Source organism: Uranotaenia lowii, chromosome 3 (assembly GCF_029784155.1).
Source record: "Uranotaenia lowii strain MFRU-FL chromosome 3, ASM2978415v1, whole genome shotgun sequence".
In the NCBI taxonomy this organism is placed as follows: domain Eukaryota; kingdom Metazoa; phylum Arthropoda; class Insecta; order Diptera; family Culicidae; genus Uranotaenia; species Uranotaenia lowii.
In genome coordinates, this window is record NC_073693.1 from 325,451,211 (window position 1) to 325,470,395 (window position 19,185).

General features: G+C 34.9%; 1 protein-coding gene across 1 annotated transcript in view; it reads right to left on the reverse strand.

Moving 5' to 3' along the window:
* Window positions 1-3,729: 3,729 nt before the first annotated feature.
* Window positions 3,730-19,185, reverse strand: part of LOC129756865 (neuropeptide SIFamide receptor-like) — a 47,143-nt gene continuing 31,687 nt past the window's right edge. Inside the window, exons 2-8 of the mRNA XM_055753907.1 lie at window positions 12,469-12,960; window positions 11,877-12,058; window positions 8,515-8,659; window positions 8,289-8,400; window positions 7,959-8,159; window positions 4,587-4,698; window positions 3,730-4,417 (exon numbers count right to left, since the gene is read on the reverse strand). Of these exons, the coding sequence (XP_055609882.1) occupies window positions 4,047-4,417; window positions 4,587-4,698; window positions 7,959-8,159; window positions 8,289-8,400; window positions 8,515-8,659; window positions 11,877-12,058; window positions 12,469-12,743 (1,398 nt within the window). The 5' untranslated portion in view covers window positions 12,744-12,960 and the 3' untranslated portion in view covers window positions 3,730-4,046. The remainder of the gene's footprint in view (window positions 4,418-4,586; window positions 4,699-7,958; window positions 8,160-8,288; window positions 8,401-8,514; window positions 8,660-11,876; window positions 12,059-12,468; window positions 12,961-19,185) is intronic.

Consider the following 19,185-nt stretch of genomic DNA (forward strand, 5'->3'; position numbering starts at 1 on the left):
TGACGTTCCGGCGTGTTTATGTTTTTTGTTGTTTTTTTCTCATGCTACCACACGAAAAACTGAAAGTACACATTTATGCGTTAAAAGGAATGATCAACAGGGTAGTTCGCAAACAAAAACTTAGGCAAAAAGAGGTAAAAAGTATTAAATACAAATTTCTTTGAAAATATGAAGAACAATGACATATCATTTATGAATTAAGATGATATTAAGATGGCAGGTTTCAGGTCTCAGATGTCCGATTTTTAGGATCTCTAGATGGTCTATATAATCATGTCTCAGGTATTATGTCTCAGGTCTCATTTCCTAGGCAGATTGCAGGTTTCAATTCTCAGGTATCAAATTATTGATTGTCTCAAGTTCCAGAGCTTTGGAATGACCACGGTTTTTTTTAACACAGTTACGAATACCTATGTGTATTGTACAGGTACGTTTTTTTCACAAATCTTTGCACGCTTTAAGTTTTATCGACTATTTTTTCTATAAATAGTTAAATTATACGTTCTCCCCTTTTATTAAGTAGTAAGAACATAAATATGTTTTTAATCATTCAACAAGAAAGTATTTCTAAGCCCAGTTCAAAGACCAGCTGCAAAAAAGTAATGCAATTCCACATTGGCGGCCATTACCTTTTTGTAAGCGATTATAAAAAAAATCTGATGACTTCCGTATTTCAGAAACGTTTGTCATTTTGTAGTGAACTTCGTGACATTTCGCACTTTTTCCTTGATTCAGAGGAGCATGGTCCCGAGCAGAATAAATGCATTCTTAGTGCGTACACTGAGCAAAATCGGGCTATAAACAGTATTAGAAATTTTAGTGTTTTTGCACTACTAGAAAATCCAATACTTTTTATTAGAAAGCGCAAAATTTTACGCATATAGTTTAGCGTTCCGATAAATTTTATAGGAATTTCCAATGAAAGTTATTCAATCGTAATTCAATAAAAATGATTATTCTAGACAATGAAATGAATGTATAAATTCTTTTTTCGAATTTAAATTGATTTGTTAGGAAAAATGAAAGATCTGCGCTTAGAACATATACAATTTTATTAATCACTTCTATCGAACTTACAAGTCGACAAAAATTTTTTTCTTATTTTATGGTGTCCATCTGATTTGGATGTTGATCTTTTTGAATCCAGCTCTATCTTCACCTGGACAATGGGTTCTCCAATCACCTGGCGCATGGTTGTTTCAATAGCTATGATCAAAACCATCAAAGAATGTTTGGAAAGCGCTGACTCAGACAAGTCATTTCTGGTGGAGCATTTTTTTCCGATTCACCTAAAAAGAAAAATCTAAATTAGATCTTAGCAAAATAAGAAAAAAATACACAATTGTACCGTCAGATGCAGTGAATCCGGGAGGCCCATCGCGTATACGATGCAGGGTGCAGCTACCGTTGTTTATTGAAACTTCAGATCTGCTCAAAGAACACAGAAAGCGTACCTACATGATTAAAAGTGGAAACAACAAAATTTAGAATTATAAATTACATGATGAAATTCTGATAATAATATTTTGATTAGAAAACAGAACTGTTTTCAGTTATCTAATAGGAACTGCCATTATTTATCAAAAATTAATCATATAGCGGAACTGGCGGTATTATGAAGTCAAATAAAAATTCATATTCATCAATCTGAGTTCCGATACCTCAATTTTTAAGACTCGATATAGAGGAGCTTTCGGTAACGCTAACCTTTAAAAACAAATTGATCACAAATAGTATGAAATTTTAAACTTACAAATTCAATCACCATGGCATTCCGAGGGCATTTTCGGTACCATTGAAATCGAACCCAGGGACTCAGGTCTCTCGAAAGGGGGAAACTTTTGTTCGAACCATTCTGCTGATTGACAGACCAGGAGCAACCTTGAAATACAAAAAAAAAATATGAGTATGACTATAACTGGTTTTTAAAAACTTACAATTTCTACAGCCAACAGATGATTTTTCCGGTTAAATCGACAGTGCCATGGAACCGGTCCCTTTCACGCAATTCGGTGGATTTGAATCTATCGGAGGAACAACATTTATTCCCGTCATTCACACAAAGTGAAATGATGACCATGTACGGTGATGTTATTATTTCTGCCGCCTCTACGCGGCCCAGTGTTGTTTCAAAGCGCTCCGATATTTGTCCGGCAAGGTGGTATTACCAAAATATGACGGCCAATTTCGGTGCTTCGGGTCTAATCTACTTTAGGTTCGATGTTGAAGGAAAAGAAGAATACTCTTCACAATATCACAAATCAATGCCTGAAAATTCAGTTCTCTAGAGGACGGAAACCTTTTTTCGACCGATTCCGCTGATCCAGAGACATCAGATTCAATCTTGAAAAAAAAAACATAAATAGTATTGATATTTTCAAAACTTATTGGTTTTTACAAAACTTACAACTTCTACAGCCAACAGATGGAATCTGTGGGTGAGCCAACAGTGCCTTAGAACCGGTCCCTTTCGCACAATTCTGAAATTCGAGTCTATCGGAATAACAGTTTTTTTTCGCTGCCACCACCGCCAAATTCGAATGTTCGCTGCCGATGCCATCTCCAGTACCGCAATTGAGTTGTTTCTCACAATTTAATTTCTCCTACGATTATAGGTGCTTCCACTGCCGCATCTACGCGGCCCAGTTTTACCTTGTTTGGCGGAACCGCTACGGTGGGGGTGATGTTTGTCCTTGCATCTGTACTGAGGGTTGAAAAAATGAAAATTTCCGCCAAACTAGAAAGCTGTTTCACTTACCTTCATTGCTTGCGTTGCCGTGTTCCCCGATGCACTTATTCTTCAGTGCTTCTTTGGCTTTTTATAATTTTTCTGGTCAAATTAAAGGATTTTCCGGAACCGTAGGCTCAGATGCCTCGTGTTTTTTTCTCTATATGTGTATGTGACACCAGCAGCAAATAAGGCACACTTTACCCAGATGCACGAATTTTTTTATTCGTTCTATGATCATTAACGTACATATCTTTCTAAAATCGTTTGTTGTCATTCTAAACAAGCAAAGACACGGTACGAATCATGATTATGAACGTATTCGGAACCAAATAATTTTGACGATTTACGGTACGGTACGGTTTTCGATATTGCGGGCAAAATATAAAAACTATTCACAAATAAATATGTGAAATTTAATGAATTTTCTAATATATTTGATTAGGATTATTAGGCTCATGGTATTCATTAGATTTTCCTATACTTTTTAGTATGTTTTTCATCAACATAATACATTTGTAGAATTTATTGGATTTTCCAATAACTTGTACTGGATAAATCATTACTTTGTATCTGAGCGAGTAAAATTAAAAATTAATGAAATGACCCAGTAAATTTTATTTCCTGATTTGGTTCAGTGTATAAAAATAAATAAATTTGAAATTGTACAGATCAATAACTTAAATTTGAACTAAATATTTTTTTTTAACGAAATGAATGAAATGAAATGGAAAAAAAACGGTGAGAATCAACGAAAGGGAATTATGTTTTTCGGTTACTGAACGCTCCAGCAAATTGTGTTGCTGAAAATCGATTGATATCTTGTGCTTTCGAACATCGATTCCGAATAGTATATAGGCATACCACACGTGGGCTCAACTTTGAAATAGATTACAGGTAACTGCGGAGACAGATGTAGATAAGAAGAAATTCGGATACAAAATCAAAAACGATGGCATTTTAATACGTTCATATTTTTTAATGATTTAAAATAGCTTATTTGTTTTGTATTGATAACATCAGTAAATAATTTCTCTTACGATAAATATCACAAAAAAAAACGATTTTAAAAAATATGTTCGACTCAACACGCTGGACATGTAGGTATGATTTGAGAAATGAACGTTGAGAAACGTTTTTGCGCGTACATTTAGTACTATTAGCGTGATGATATTGTATTAATTTTGGATTTTTAAATATACTTTATGTTTTATTGTTTGTACTTTTCGTGAACATGGACAAACATTAATGGAAGGGGAACAAAGGGAGGATTGTTTGCGGTTTCGGCCAATTCCCTCGTTTTCAAAATGCGGTCCTTCTAATTGATCCGTCTTGTCTGCACGATTCGGGTCGAATGGCAATAGCGTAGTGGGTTGGCCCCGTACGGTTGCAATTTCGAAGTTGAATCTGCGGCATGGCCATTGGACGTCGAATTGGAACCGTTCCGTATGACCGTTTGCTTTTCCGAACGGGTCCTCCGCAATCCCTGGAGGCGTGTATCCTCGGTCCGGGCAACCGTCGTTGGCAGATCCCAATCGTCGTCCTCGGTGGCGCAACAGCTCCGGAACAGATGCCGAAAGCCGGCCCTGAATTTACGATTCATGAAGGCATACAGTATTGGGTTGATGCAAGAATTGGCCGCACCGAGCCACTGTGCTACCGGCAGGATAGTCAAGATGAACGATTGTACTGAGGATGAAATGGAACGAAAAAAAACGAAATGGAAGTCATATCACTACTTTGTATGATGGATAAACAGAGCAAGGGGGATCAATTAGACCGGTTCGGGGTCAACTAATTGTCCCGCAATGGAGCCGTTTCTGGGAGTAAATGTTTTTATTTGTCACATGAAAGTTACCCGATTCGTCGTAGATAAGTTCCCCGGCAAATTTGACGAAACAGAAGATGGCATACAGAGGCAACCACGAAAGGGCGAACGTTATGATAACTACCAGCACCATTTTGATCACCTGAAAGAATCAGAAGAATAATTTAGAAAAATCAAGAATTTCTGGAAAACTAATTAGAGTCATTTGATCCCCAATAACAATTTTATTACTCTAAAAACCTACAAGGGCGCTATTAATCTTCGTTGTAAACTTCTTAAAACTTTTATTAAACGCCAATTAGTGTAAAAAGGCGCCTCTCCAAGAGGCTCGGTTTTCATCTTATTGTTGAGTGTATCTTCTGTTGAAAGTAAAATTTCCCAAATTGGCCCATCTAATGCATTCCATAAGGCCGGAACAAATTTTGTACCCTTAAATTTAACGAATTATGGTCATTCTGGTTATATTGTCGTTCTTGTCATTTTTGTCATTCTTGAAATTTTTGTCATTTTTGTCATTTTTGTCTTTTTTGTCATTTTTGTCATTTTTGTCATTTTTGTCATATTTGTCATTTTTGTCATTTTTGTCATTTTTGTCATTTTTGTCATTTTTGTCATTTTTGTCATTTTTGTCATTTTTGTCATTTTTGTCATTTTTGTCATTTTTGTCATTTTTGTCATTTTTGTCATTTTTGTCATTTTTGTCATTTTTGTCATTTTTGTCATTTTTGTCATTTTTGTCATTTTTGTCATTTTTGTCATTTTTGTCATTTTTGTCATTTTTGTCATTTTTGTCATTTTTGTCATTTTTGTCATTTTTGTCATTTTTGTCATTTTTGTCATTTTTGTCATTTTTGTCATTTTTGTCATTTTTGTCATTTTTGTCATTTTTGTCATTTTTGTCATTTTTGTCATTTTTGTCATTTTTGTCATTTTTGTCATTTTTGTCATTTTTGTCATTTTTGTCATTTTTGTCATTTTTGTCATTTTTGTCATTTTTGTCATTTTTGTCATTTTTGCAATTTTTGTCATTTTTGTCATTTTTGTCATTTTTGTCATTTTTGTCATTTTTGTCATTTTTGTCATTTTTGTCATTTTTGTCATTTTTGTCATTTTTGTCATTTTTGTCATTTTTGTCATTTTTGTCATTTTTGTCATTTTTGTCATTTTTGTCATTTTTGTCATTTTTGTCATTTTTGTCATTTTTGTCATTTTTGTCATTTTTGTCATTTTTGTCATTTTTGTCATTTTTGTCATTTTTGTCATTTTTGTCATTTTTTGTCATTTTTTGTCATTTTTGTATTTTTGTCATTTTTGTCATTTTTGTCATTTTTGTCATTTTTGTCATTTTTGTCATTTTTGTCATTTTTGTCATTTTTGTCATTTTTGTCATTTTTGTCATTTTTGTCATTTTTGTCATTTTTGTCATTTTTGTCATTTTTGTCATTTTTGTCATTTTTGTCATTTTTGTCATTTTTATCATTTTTGTCATTTTTGTCATTTTTGTCATTTTTGTCATATTTGTCATTTTTGTCATTTTTGTCATTTTTGTCATTTTTGTCATTTTTGTCATTTTTGTCATTTTTGTCATTTTTGTCATTTTTGTCATTTTTATCATTTTTGTCATTTTTGTCATTTTTGTCATTTTTGTCATTTTTGTCATTTTTGTCATTTTTGTCATTTTTGTCATTTTTGTCATTTTTGTCATTTTTGTCATTTTTGTCATTTTTGTCATTTTTGTCATTTTTGTCATTTTTGTCATTTTTGTCATTTTTGTCATTTTTGTCATTTTTGTCATTTTTGTCATTTTTGTCATTTTTGTCATTTTTGTAATTTTTTGTCATTTTTTGTCATTTGTGTCATTTTTGTCATTTTTGTATTTTTGTCATTTTTGTCATTCTTGCCATTTTTGTAATTTTTGTCATTTTTGTCATTTTTGTCATTTTTGTCATTTTTGTCATTTTTGTCATTTTTGTCATTTTTGTCATTTTTGTCATTTTTGTCATTTTTGTCATTTTTGTCATTTTTTTCATTTTTGTCATTTTTGTCATTTTTTTCATTTTTGTCATATTTGTCATTTTTGTCATTATTGTCATTTTTGTCATTTTTGTCATTTTTGTCATTTTTGTCATTTTTGTCATTTTTGTCATTTTTGTCATTTTTGTCATTTTTGTCATTTTTGTCATTTTTGTCATTTTTGTCATTTTTGTCATTTTTGTCATTTTTGTCATTTTTGTCATTTTTGTCATTTTTGTCATTTTTGTCATTTTTGTCATTTTTGTCATTTTTGTCATTTTTGTCATTTTTGTCATTTTTGTCATTTTTGTCATTTTTGTCATTTTTGTCATTTTTGTCATTTTTGTCATTTTTGTCATTTTTGTCATTTTTGTCATTTTTGTCATTTTTGTCATTTTTGTCATTTTTGTCATTTTTGTCATTTTTGTCATTTTTGTCATTTTTGTCATTTTTGTCATTTTTTGTCATTTTTGTCATTTTTGTCATTTTTGTCATTTTTGTCATTTTTGTCATTTTTGTCATTTTTGTCATTTTTGTCATTTTTGTTGAAATTTGTCATTTAAATTGATTTTTATTAAATTTATTGTTTTTATTTTTTTTTGCAGGATTACCTATTGAAAAATTACTGGATCAGCCTTGTGAAAATTTTTGTTCAAATTGTCATTAAAACCTTCATATGGTAAACATGCCTTCTGAAGCGATTTGTGATTTATTCTATAAGGCAATTCTGAAACATGAAACGTCCATACATATTTTGCAAAAAACGGACCGTAATTTTTATTTTTGACCTTTACATTTTTCGGTGATAAAACCATTTCACTAGATTTCGTAGTTTTATGCATTTTAAGTCATTTAGCATCAGCGGTGTTCGGCATCGCTAACTGAAAAGTTAGCGGCGCTAATTAGATCGCTAACCCGGTCAAAATAAGCAATCGCTAATGAAACCGCTAAATGTTGCGAAAAAGTTATCGATCTTAACCAAGCGCTTTTTGCTAATCGATAATCGGTAGTAGAAAGTTTTTAAAAAGATGAGCAAAACACAAATTAATTTTAATCTTTAATTTTAATATTGACTAGAAAAGTTGTTAAAGGATTTCAATATCGGCTGTTTTTGAACTTATTTTGTAATATTTCTGTCCACATCAGTTGCGTCAGTTCACTTTAAGTTTTAGCACTGACCATACTGACTGGACACTCGATTTCGTTTGTTGGATAATTTTTCCAACAGTACGCAATGTCGATTCCAGAGTGCGCAACGATCGATTTGAAGAAATGCTATCCCAGTTAAAATCGGGCTAAACAGGCACGCAAAGCTAAATCTTATAAAAGTAGAATTGTTGCTCAAGGGGGAGGAATCACTTGATTACTGTTACCATCCCAATGACTCACCTTCACCTTGCTGCGGTTGAAAACTTCATTTTTCCGACTAATGATGAGATCCCGTGGCAGGTTCCGGTAGGCCACATTTTTCCATATGATGAGATAGCATACGGATATCACCAGCAGTGGACCCAGATAGCACAGGAACAAGTTGGCAAACAGGAAGTACCAACTCTCGGATGCCGGCGATGGCCACAATTCGGTGCAAATCTGTTGAGACAGTCGAATTAAAAAAAATTAAATTCCATGGAAAGCAAATAAAATATATAAAAAAAAATAAAGAGTAGTAAACGGCAAAAAGTGGGAAATTATTTATTTAAAACGTCTAATGATTCGAACCTGTGCCAAACTTCCGGGAATTCCTATCGGTTTCAGGGTGAACACGAACAACCATGGTAGATTGATCCCCAGGGCGATGGTCCAGATGACGGAAACAATCACCCTGTACTGTCTGCCGGGTAAAATCACAAAGGAAATTTCAAGGGAGAAAAAAAAGGAAACGGAAATGTACTTAGTTCACAAGCCACGTGCCGGGATGAATTTATAATCTATTCGAGACCTTTACCTGGTGGTGATGGTGCCGGATATGGGGAACGAAATGGCCACGCACCGTTCTATCGAGATGGCCATCAGGGTATTGACCGAAGCCGAAACCGAAACCCCCTGCAAGTAGGAAACCGTTTTGCAGAAGAACACTCCCAAGATCCATGCTGGAATAAAAAGATGAGGAATTAGGGAAAAATTCAATTGAGATGTTGAGATTTACATTATATCCAAATTAAATTGAATTTGAAACGGTGATTTTTAATACAAAAAAAATATAAGAATAAAAAAAATTAAATTCAAGATCAGAATTTAAGACAAATATAAACAACATTTTCTAAGAAACAATTTTTTAAATTTTAGAATACATAACGTAAAGGGTGTCCACACTATGAAGTTGCTCTAATTTCTTAACCGTTGTGTAGAATATAATGAAAATTTGTTAGATTTAGTTCATAGTGCATTGTTTACATCCTGCAAATTTTTCCTGTGATCAAAACTCGCGGAAACTGAGTCGAAAGAACAGCTCGTGCGTGATAAAATCTTGCGCATTCATCACGAGAACAAGGATCTCTCGCATCGTTCCATCGCTAAAACGTTGGGAATTGCGAATTCCACGGTGTCGCGAGTGATTAAGCGGTTCGAGGAACGATTGACCACCGATCGGAAGCCCAGAAGTGAAGGGAAAAGTATTCCGTACAACACCAAAAATCACAACCGCGTAGTTGGGGCCGTCAACCGAAACCCAGAACCCCTCCGTTCGGGATGTGGCTAAGAAGCTGCACCTAAGCCGAAGTTTTGTCCAGAAGGCCAAAACTAAGGCTGGGCTTCGAACGTTCAAGGTACAAATGGCCCCTTATCGCGACGAGAAGCAGAACAAGTCCGCCAAAACTCGTGCTAGGAAGTTGTACCTCAACATGCTGACGAAAGTTGAATACTGCATCATGGACGACGAAACATATGTGAAGCCTCCGCACTGTCCGCACTCAGAAGATGTCCAAATTTGCGAATAAATTCCTGGTTCGGAAAGCCATCTGCACGTGCGGGAAAGGGAGTGCACCTTTCATGACCCAGGACACGATGAACGGACAGGTATACATGAAAGAGTGCCTCCAGAAGCGACTGCTTTCTCTTTTGAAGGCCCACAACGTCCCAACAATCTTCTGGCCGGATTTTACCTCATGCCACTACTCCAAGGACGTGCTGAAGTGGTATGCGAATAATAAGGTCAATTTCGTGCCGAAAATGTTCAACCCCCCCAACACTCCAGAGCTCCGTTCCATCGAGAATTACTGGGTGATTATGAAGCCGCACCTACTTAGACGACCTAAGGTAGTGAAGACAGTCGAGGAACTGAAGAAAATATGAGTTTACATGCAAAAACGGTCGATTCACAGGTTGTGCAGAATCTTATGGCCGGAGTTAGGGCCAAGGTGCGGGCATTTGCGTATGGACTGTAAGTAAAATACGAGTAAAATGCTAAAATGAAGCTTAATAGTTATTTTTCAATCCCTGAACATTTGATGGCAATCGGATGAAAACTCGAATTTTGCGAATCAATTTAGTATGTGCCAATTTCATCGTGGACACCCTTTCATATCCCTGTTGGTAACTGAGCCATGTTGTGCACACTATCTTCAAACGGCGCTAATTTACTGTTTTTGCTAATCTTGATAGCCTGCGTGAGTCTGTCAGTCAGTCTGTCAGCCAATCTGTCAGTCAGTCTGTCAGTCAGTCTGTCAGTCAGTCTGTCAGTCAGTCTGTCAGTCAGTCTGTCAGTCAGTCTGTCAGTCAGTCTGTCAATCAGTCTGTCAGTCAGTCTGTCAGTAAGTCTGTCAGTCAGTCTGTCATTCAGTCTGTCATTCAGTCTGTCAGTCAGTCTGTCAGTCAGTCTGTCAGTCAGTCTGTCAGTCAGTCTGTCAGTCAGTCAGTCTGTCAGTCAGTTTGTCAGTCAGTCTGTCAGTCAGTCTGTCAGTCAGTCTGTCAGTCAGTCTGTCAGTAAGTCGGTCAGTCAGTCTGTCAGTCAGTCTGTCAGTCAGTCTGTCAGTAAGTCTGTTACCCTAATGTTTTATGTATTATCTGGACCAGTATGTAATCTCCTTAGAATGAATTTACCCCTATCGATTACCCCAAATATGTTTTAGTTTTTCACTAGAACTAGATTTTTTTTCTTTGAACCTTTCAAATTGTATTTTTTATTTTTTTTTTCAATCTTTAAATAAAAAAAACTAAATATAATAAAAAAATGTTAAACAATTTAAATGCCATCGTTAAAAAAAACCCAAGGAAAAGGTAGCTCTCCTTCAGACCAATTCAGAGTTGAACCTTTGAGAAAAGATTTTATTTCTTCTAAATAATGCTTTCACTTATGGTACATTTGTTGTAGACCTATTCGTTTGTCAAATTTACGACACCTTTATATACCACCCTTCTGACAATAAAAAAAAACATCGGTTCTACTTATGGTTAACGTTCATTTTTCTGTGCGTCTACCAAATGGTGTAGATGCGATTAACGACGAAATCAGTGCTCGAAAACATCGGTAAGTAGTTTATGATAGCACTAAAACTACCAGACATGATTGCTCGCAGCCAGTTCTGGCTACCAGCTGCCACCGAATGTTGGGTCTCCAATGGCGATATCTTTTAATTTACAACGAGCATAATTCCGAAGCATAATTCAACATAACCCTCACGGAAGGATGAAGAGGGTGTCTATTTTGTAGGGAGCTCATTCTGACGGTCGCCATGGGGTGATGTGGGAAGAGTTAAAAAGGATGATACGAAAAAGAGTCTTTTCTTTCTAATGGATAGTCCAATGGATCCTGGGTGCTTACAAGCTAAATGAATTTATCAAACTACCCAAAAAAAAGGGATGGAAACAAGAAAGCTGCGTGTGTTGAATATTTTTCAGTATAATGTTGGTTCTAGTGTAATTTTGCTTAATGTCCGTGGGGAAGAAAATTTGAGGTATGTTTCAAACTGTCCGAATCTTAGGAAAAGGATGTCGCTCACCGTGTGCAGGAAAAAGATTGATTAATGATTCTTAGTGACTTTTCCGAGTGAGAGCCTCTCGAAATGAAGATTTCCCACTTGTGATGACAATGATGAATTATTCACACGCTTCTTGCTACCTAAATAAATATTTCCGGTAGAAGAGTATCGCCCAAGTAAATGGGGCACCGTTTAAATCGTTCTCGATTGATTGAGGGACAATAATTTACACACAGCATTTGACACGGAACTCTACGATATGTTCCGGAGTATAAGCTAGTAAATTTTTAATTTACCTCGTCCTTTCTACAATTGACATTATTGATGGCAGAAATAAACTTAAAAAAAACACATCCTAGAAGGAAACATCCTTGAGCCGGAGTGTACTTACCCGGATACAGATTTCCAATCAGCGTGAACGGCAGACAGAGGAAATTGACCAATAAATCAGCGTACGCCAGGTTGACGATGAACCGATTGGTCGGGGAACGCATCATGGTGCTCTTTTTGACGACTATCACGACCGAGATGTTCCCTAGGAGACCGACGATGAAGATCAGACTGTACGCGATGCTGTACGTGAGGAAGGAGGAAAAAAAAACCGGAAGGTTACTCATATGTTCCCGAGCATTGGTTGCAATGGATGTTAAAAAAAGCAGTTAAAAGAGTAGCACATAGCCGACAGTTTCGATTCTTCATTAGAAATGGTATGGTTTAAAGTTGTTTATTAAAATTAAATGTTTTGGAAGCCGATTTTAAATACATTCAATTTCATTCGAAAATTAGTAGATATTTCTGGGCACATGTTTGAAGCCTAAGTTCGTTACAAATCAATGAACATGACAATAAGTTTTTCGTTATAATAAATAAAAAAAAGCTTCCCATTGCATCCATAAAAAAACCGTCCGAAATGATTTCCGCCCGAAAAATTGTGATAAGAAAGGGAAGAGCAAGAATCAAGGTCATCCAGAATATTTGCTTACCTCAAAAAAATAGTTCCCATCAACCCGTACCGCAGCTGATAGGCCGGATCGAATCCCAACACCTCGTAGTCCAGGCTGTCGTCCAGCGGCATTTCCGGCGAATCATCGTAACTGAGATTAATTCCCCGGGCTCCCAGGAAACTTTCTCCACTGGACCCCATCGTCGGTACGGATTGTTGCTGCTGCTGCTGTTGGCCATAGTTGATCACGAAGCAGGTCCAATTACCAATGGCATTGATACTGGACGTGCAGTTGAGCGTATCGATTATTTCCATGGACCACGGAACAAGGAGGCTGCAAATTTGTTTTTGCTAATTTTTTGCCGCCTTCCGAGGGTCAATTTCCGACAGAGGGGTCATGAAAATGCGCCGATAAACAAACCGGTTATACCAGATTCGGTGTCTGTGTTGTCTTGGGTTCGGGCAGCTAGGATCAATATGCGGAAAATTCTTCGTTAGGAATCCGAGGGAAAAGGTTTCACAGCAAATTGAACTAAAAATTTAAATGAGAAAAAAGAAACGAATTAAGCCTACGGAATTAGTTTCGAAACGCTTAACAATTTTCTTTTTTCATTTTCTCAATGTAAGGCAGCAAAGCTTAAAAACTAAATTAATTGGTTTAATTTAATCAACATTCCTTACATTAAAATCTATTCCAAGGAAAACTTTAGCTCATTACATTGCTGTTGAAAAAGTGAAACGAGAGAATTGCTATTTACAATCAATGAAACAATCAGTTTCAGAGAACTGCTATTTACAATCTATAAAACAATCAGTTTGAAAATTGGTTTCACGAATTTTAAATTGTTTGAATCAATCGAAGCGTTTGAAACAGAAGATACTCTCTGGAGCCACCTCCAGGAAAAAAATATTGAAAAAATCCCTCAAAATACTATCTGAGTTTCTTCTAACGTTTAAAAAGCTAGCCTGGCTTGAAAAACTAAACTATTGGTATTTATACATTTTCTTATTTTTTCTTACTACTGTATGCCTATGCTTTTTAATGTTTTCGATGTATCTAGGAACAAAAAAATGTCCCTGACTCCCAAGTTGATGTGTGCCTTTTTTAGTCAAAATTGTCAAAATTGTCAAAATTGTCAAAATTGTCAAAATTGTCAAAATTGTCAAAATTGTCAAAATTGTCAAAATTGTCAAAATTGTCAAAATTGTCAAAATTGTCAAAATTGTCAAAATTGTCAAAATTGTCAAAATTGTCAAAATTGTCAAAATTGTCAAAATTGTCAAAATTGTCAAAATTGTCAAAATTGTCAAAATTGTCAAAATTGTCAAAATTGTCAAAATTGTCAAAATTGTCAAAATTGTCATAATTGTCAAAATTGTTAAAAATGTCAAAAATTTAAAAAAAATTCTAAAATGAAAAAAATGTCAAAAATGTCAAAATTGTCAAAAATGTCAAAAATGTCAAAAATGTCAAAAATGTCAAAAATGTCAAAAATGTCAAAAATGTGAAAAATGTCAAAAATGTCAAAATTGTCAAAAAGGTCAAAAATGTCAAAAATGTCAAAAATGTCAAAAATGTCAAAATTGTCAAAAATGTCAAAAATGTCAAAAATGTCAAAAATGTCAAAAATGTCAAAAATGTCAAAAATGTCAAAAATGTCAAAAATGTCAAAAATGTCAAAAATGTCAAAAATGTCAAAAATGTCAAAAATGTCAAAAATGTCAAAAATGTCAAAAATGTCAAAAATGTCAAAAATGTCAAAAATGTCAAAAATGTCAAAAATGTCAAAAATGTCAAAAATGTCAAAAATGTCAAAAATGTCAAAAATGTCAAAAATGTCAAAAATGTCAAAAATGTCAAAAATGTCAAAAATGTCAAAAATGTCAAAAATGTCAAAAATGTCAAAAATGTCAAAAATGTCAAAAATGTCAAAAATGTCAAAAATGTCAAAAATGTCAAAAATGTCAAAAATGTCAAAAATGTCAAAAATGTCAAAAATGTCAAAAATGTCAAAAATATCAAAAATGTCAAAAATGTCAAAAATGTCAAAAATGTTAAAAATGACAAAAATGTCAAAAATGTCAAAGTGTTGAAAATTTAAATGGTTGTTTAATAAAAATCCTGCAACTTGTTACAAACCGTTTTGAAAACTTACTCGTTACAGACGCAAATTACTTTCAAAATGAATGAAAACGTAATTCTGTATGATTCTTTTGCTACTTGACTGATCGTCATACCCTAACGATTGACCGAATATAAACAGATTGATTTAGGATGTCTTCTTAAATCTTTTTCCCTTTTTTGGTTCAACAAAAGGACCTTCGGAAGTCATTTTCTTAAAAATGAAAAAGAGAAGAGAAAAGCGATAAACTCACTCACTTGTCTTAGATTTTATTGCTCCCATTCAGGTCCGTCAAACGGAAGGGTTTATCAAGAAAAAAACTGACCCCCAACGGATTTTACCAATTTTCCTTCCGAGGAGCAGTACAATCAAATGAGATAGAATAAAAGACGTTGAACCTTTCATTTTTTTGTTTCAACGCCGGATTTGATGACTTTTTCTTTTGAATAACAAAAAATCATGATCTTCCTGAATTGAAGAGAGGTTACCTAATCTTTAAAGATTCATCTTGAGACTGAGAGGCATTTAGAAAGGGACGGCGAATGATTTTTTCTGATAATAAAGTAAGGCTTAAATTTATTTGAAAATGTTAGGTAATTTTCCAATTATTTTAGTAAGTGTACTCTGTAGAAAGACAATCTTCCTTGTCTGCGTCATAGCCAGCTCCAAACAAATTTGAAGCATCTTTCTTGTTCAGATTTTTGGGAAAATTTTAAAAATAACGGAAGCATGATTCCATTACAACCCCCAACATTCCGATGAACCGAAATAACCATCTTTCACTAATTTTACGCTCATATGTTCTGTGACATCTGCCTGGTGTCTTCGGCCGAAATCATTTACACCACCCGGAATCATCTTGGGAGGAATGTTTCTCGTGTAATACTAAACTTTATGTTTTCTACGCAGCACACACACCCAGTGAAAAGTGGATCTTGAGGGGATCTCGCAAAAAGGCTATCAATGGCTGAGTGCCCAATTTCTCCCAATCAAACCATCGTTTTAGGCATCAAACCTCAGCCTTTCGGTACACCAAGCTTTAAGTGGAGTACAGTTGGTTGAAAATCAAGAAAAATCAGATGATATTTTTCCGAAATAAGAGGGAAAGTGGGAATTTTTTTCGGAACTTTGGCCCACTTTGCGCACCGTAAGAAGGAAGAAGAACCGTCTTCAGCGTGCCACATAATGAATTAAATTTACGCAGCGGTTGTTGGGAAATTGCCGGAAAAGCACTCTTGGAGTATGGTTCTTGATACGCCTTTGCGGAGAAAAGCTCTGGGAAGCTTCCTGTGGTGGGAAAATTTGGGCTTCTCAAAAAAGGGGACGTGTATTTTTTTCTACTGCGTGGAGTAGAAGGAAGTGGCGCTGACGTTTGGAGGTCCTTTTTTGAAGGATTAAATTGGTGATTTGAGGTGCCATTGGGCTACCGACCTTAAGCTTTGGCTTTGTCTATATCATAAGCATTGGAATCTTACGACTTTTAAATAATCAAATGCTGAACTTGATAAAAAGAAAACAATCGTATCGCTTTTTTAGCCGCCGGCTAGAGCCATAAAAGCTTTTCAAAACTTGGTTGGTAGAAAACTGATTGGCAAAAGCCGTTCATTCGATTGGACTTCAAAACCAGACAAAGCCGGATGTCCTATCTGAATCGGGACGACATTTTCATTGAGCACAAACAAGCAACAGGAAACCACCAAAATTCCGGTGAAAAGATTTTATCAGCCCGTTGCGGCTCGATTGTAATAAGTTTCCATTTCAGTGCGTTTTAAACGGAAGGAAGTTATTTTCTCAGCTGAGCTAAGCTACACAACGGGGAACGCCTTAAAGTTCTGGGAATATATTCGGCGGCCGGAATTCAATGCCGCCAATTTTCGGAAAACCAACGTGGGCTAGATTTTACGGGCACTAGCTACTTCGTGTGTGCTTTCGATTCCCCGGGAGCCCGTTTTTGGGTAGGATTTTATGTATATGGCAAAAAGACACGTTTTCGACCGACCCAGACCAATATCAATGTTTTCGTGCGCGTCCGGAATGTGTTTGGCAAACAGAAAAGCGAAACGAGCAAAACGAAATTTATCTGTTTGCTTCCACACATGGCATTCAGTCCTTACCGGAATAAAGCGCGTACAAATGGTCTCGTTACAACCTGCCAAGGTATTGACACTAAGATGGATTACTTGCCCGAATAAAAAGTACATAATTCGGCGGTAGTAAATCGTATGATAGATTTTCCATTTACTAGCTATTGAAAGACTATAAATAAAAGGTTCCGTTAAAAACAGCATTGCGTGTTTAAACTATTCAATATTTATAACCAAGAAAATGAATCAGAATTTAGATTCAAAATTAATCATCATATTCAGAATCCAGATATCCGATTCAGAATTTAGACTCAAAATTTAGAATCAGAAGGCAGTATCAGAATTTAGGTTAAGAATTTGAAATTCGAATTCCGAATTCAGAAACTGTTTTATAATTTTCTAGCTACACCCTTTGTGCGTTACAACGCATTCATTTATAATAAAATTTAATTCATATTGTGAAGATAGATCACTCTAATAAACCCTAGCCTTTTTTCCCTCTATTCCAAAAAATCATGTTCCCAAAACAGCATTAATTATAAATTCCTTAGAGTTTTTCGTTTTATTTTTTTTTATCTGTATCAGAGTGCCTCATTTCCCAAAAACACTTTTGTGCATTTAATAAAAAATAATAATAAAAATAAGCTTTTATGCACTTATACCATTTTGGCTTCAAGGGCCTCATATGGGACTTTTGAGAAAACCTTTTGAAACAATTGACTATTTATTGCAGAAAAAACAAAAATTTTCATTTACAAAAAATTGATGTCCCAATTCGTTCTCAATTTAATTCCACATTTTAATGTGTACGCTTGTAATCTTTAGTTTCAAATTCAAGAAAAAGTAAACTATTCAAATACAAAGAAATTTAAAAAGCTTAACTTCACGTTATTTTAGTTATTCCACTTTCAGTTAATTTAAAAAACCAAAGCAAACTGTAATAGGGAGGAGTAAGCCATGACTCTTGAGTGACGGACGCGTTTTTGTTTTCGTAAAGAATTTCCCGGCCCTTAACCCGAGCTGCCCGTGAAGCAGCTCAAGTAGAAGAAGAAGAAGAAGAAAGAATTTCCCAAAAGTTAATTCCAGGAAAAGGATTTCAAATTGTTTTTATTGCAATAAGTTGTGCGAAAGTAGCACTGTTGTGCGTGAAAGATAGGAGTTTGGTCTAAAACATTCAAAAACAAATATCTGCATATTTTTCAAAGTGATAGAATTGCTGAGGCTAGTGCTTCGCCTTCCGGTTTAACCCAGGTTCCCCGAGCGTTGCATTGGAATCGCGATGCCCTGTTTGAATCAAAGATGAGTAATCAGTTTTCATTATTTCCATACCTATTTGTTCGTATCATTCTATATATTTAATCAAAACATAAATCTTCAAACGAAACAGGGCGAATCAAAGTAAATAATATCTTTTATCGCAAGCCATGCCATATTTGAAAGATTGAAACATTTCTAGAATATAACTTTTTCAAGTCTATTCACAAGAAAACTTTTCTTGTTCTACGAAATTTATTATATATGTTTAAGAGTTTTCCGGTAAAACAAACAAACACAATTGGTAATCACCCATTTTTCATTGAATAGTCAGTATAACAAGGTGTGTGCTTATTGTTGTTTTTAAATTCCCAGAAAACTATTCTGGATTGATTATTACATCTTAAAAAACGCTTACCTAGTACAAGTTTAAAACAAAAATGTGAAAAAATTGTTCTTGGTCTTAGTTAAAACTAAATTTTATTGATGGCAGGGAGTTAAGTATGCGAGGACTTGTAATGGTATCCCTTGTGATTTCTGATATAATTTTAATTGAGTAATTATTTAAAAAAAAAATCTTTTGAATTGGAAGGTTTCAATACAAAATCCCAGGAGCTTAGGAGAATAGAATTTTAACAAAGATCGCATAACGCTTGTCAAAAGTTACCCCTGATCATATCCTCTTTACCCAATCCACACAAAAGAATTGATTTCCTAGGATGCAGAGGTGAACTCGGTGTAAAGAGAGAGCATCAGTTTTGCTCATTGTGAATGTGTTGTCAATCCCAGATACCATTCATTTGACCTCTGGACAAAATTGATGGCCTCGATCAATCACGGAGTAGCAACCATTGGCGATGTGGAATTCGTTCTACTGAGCCACGCCTGCGATCATGGAATTTGAAATGTGTTTGTTTTAATAACGATAAAAAAACGTTTATTGGTTGACAAAGAACTATTGATTTAGATAATTTCTCATGTGGCATTTCAAGTTCAATGATTTCAGGTGGATGTGAGTAGACAATCAAGCTAAGCTAAGCTAAAACCAAAGCAAACTGTAATAGAGCATCATTGAATAAGACGAAAAACAAACGTTGATAAAAACGCGTTATTATGAAAGAAATTGTGTCCTTAAGGGGGGGGTAGGGTCTAACACTTTCAAAAAATCGATTTTTTTATTTTTTTGTTTTCTTATTGTAAAACATTTCAAGAATGTTGTGTCAAATTTTCAAGTCAATTGAAGCAAAAGTGTAGAAGTTATAGGCCTTTATCTCCTCCTATCTAATACTGCAAGAA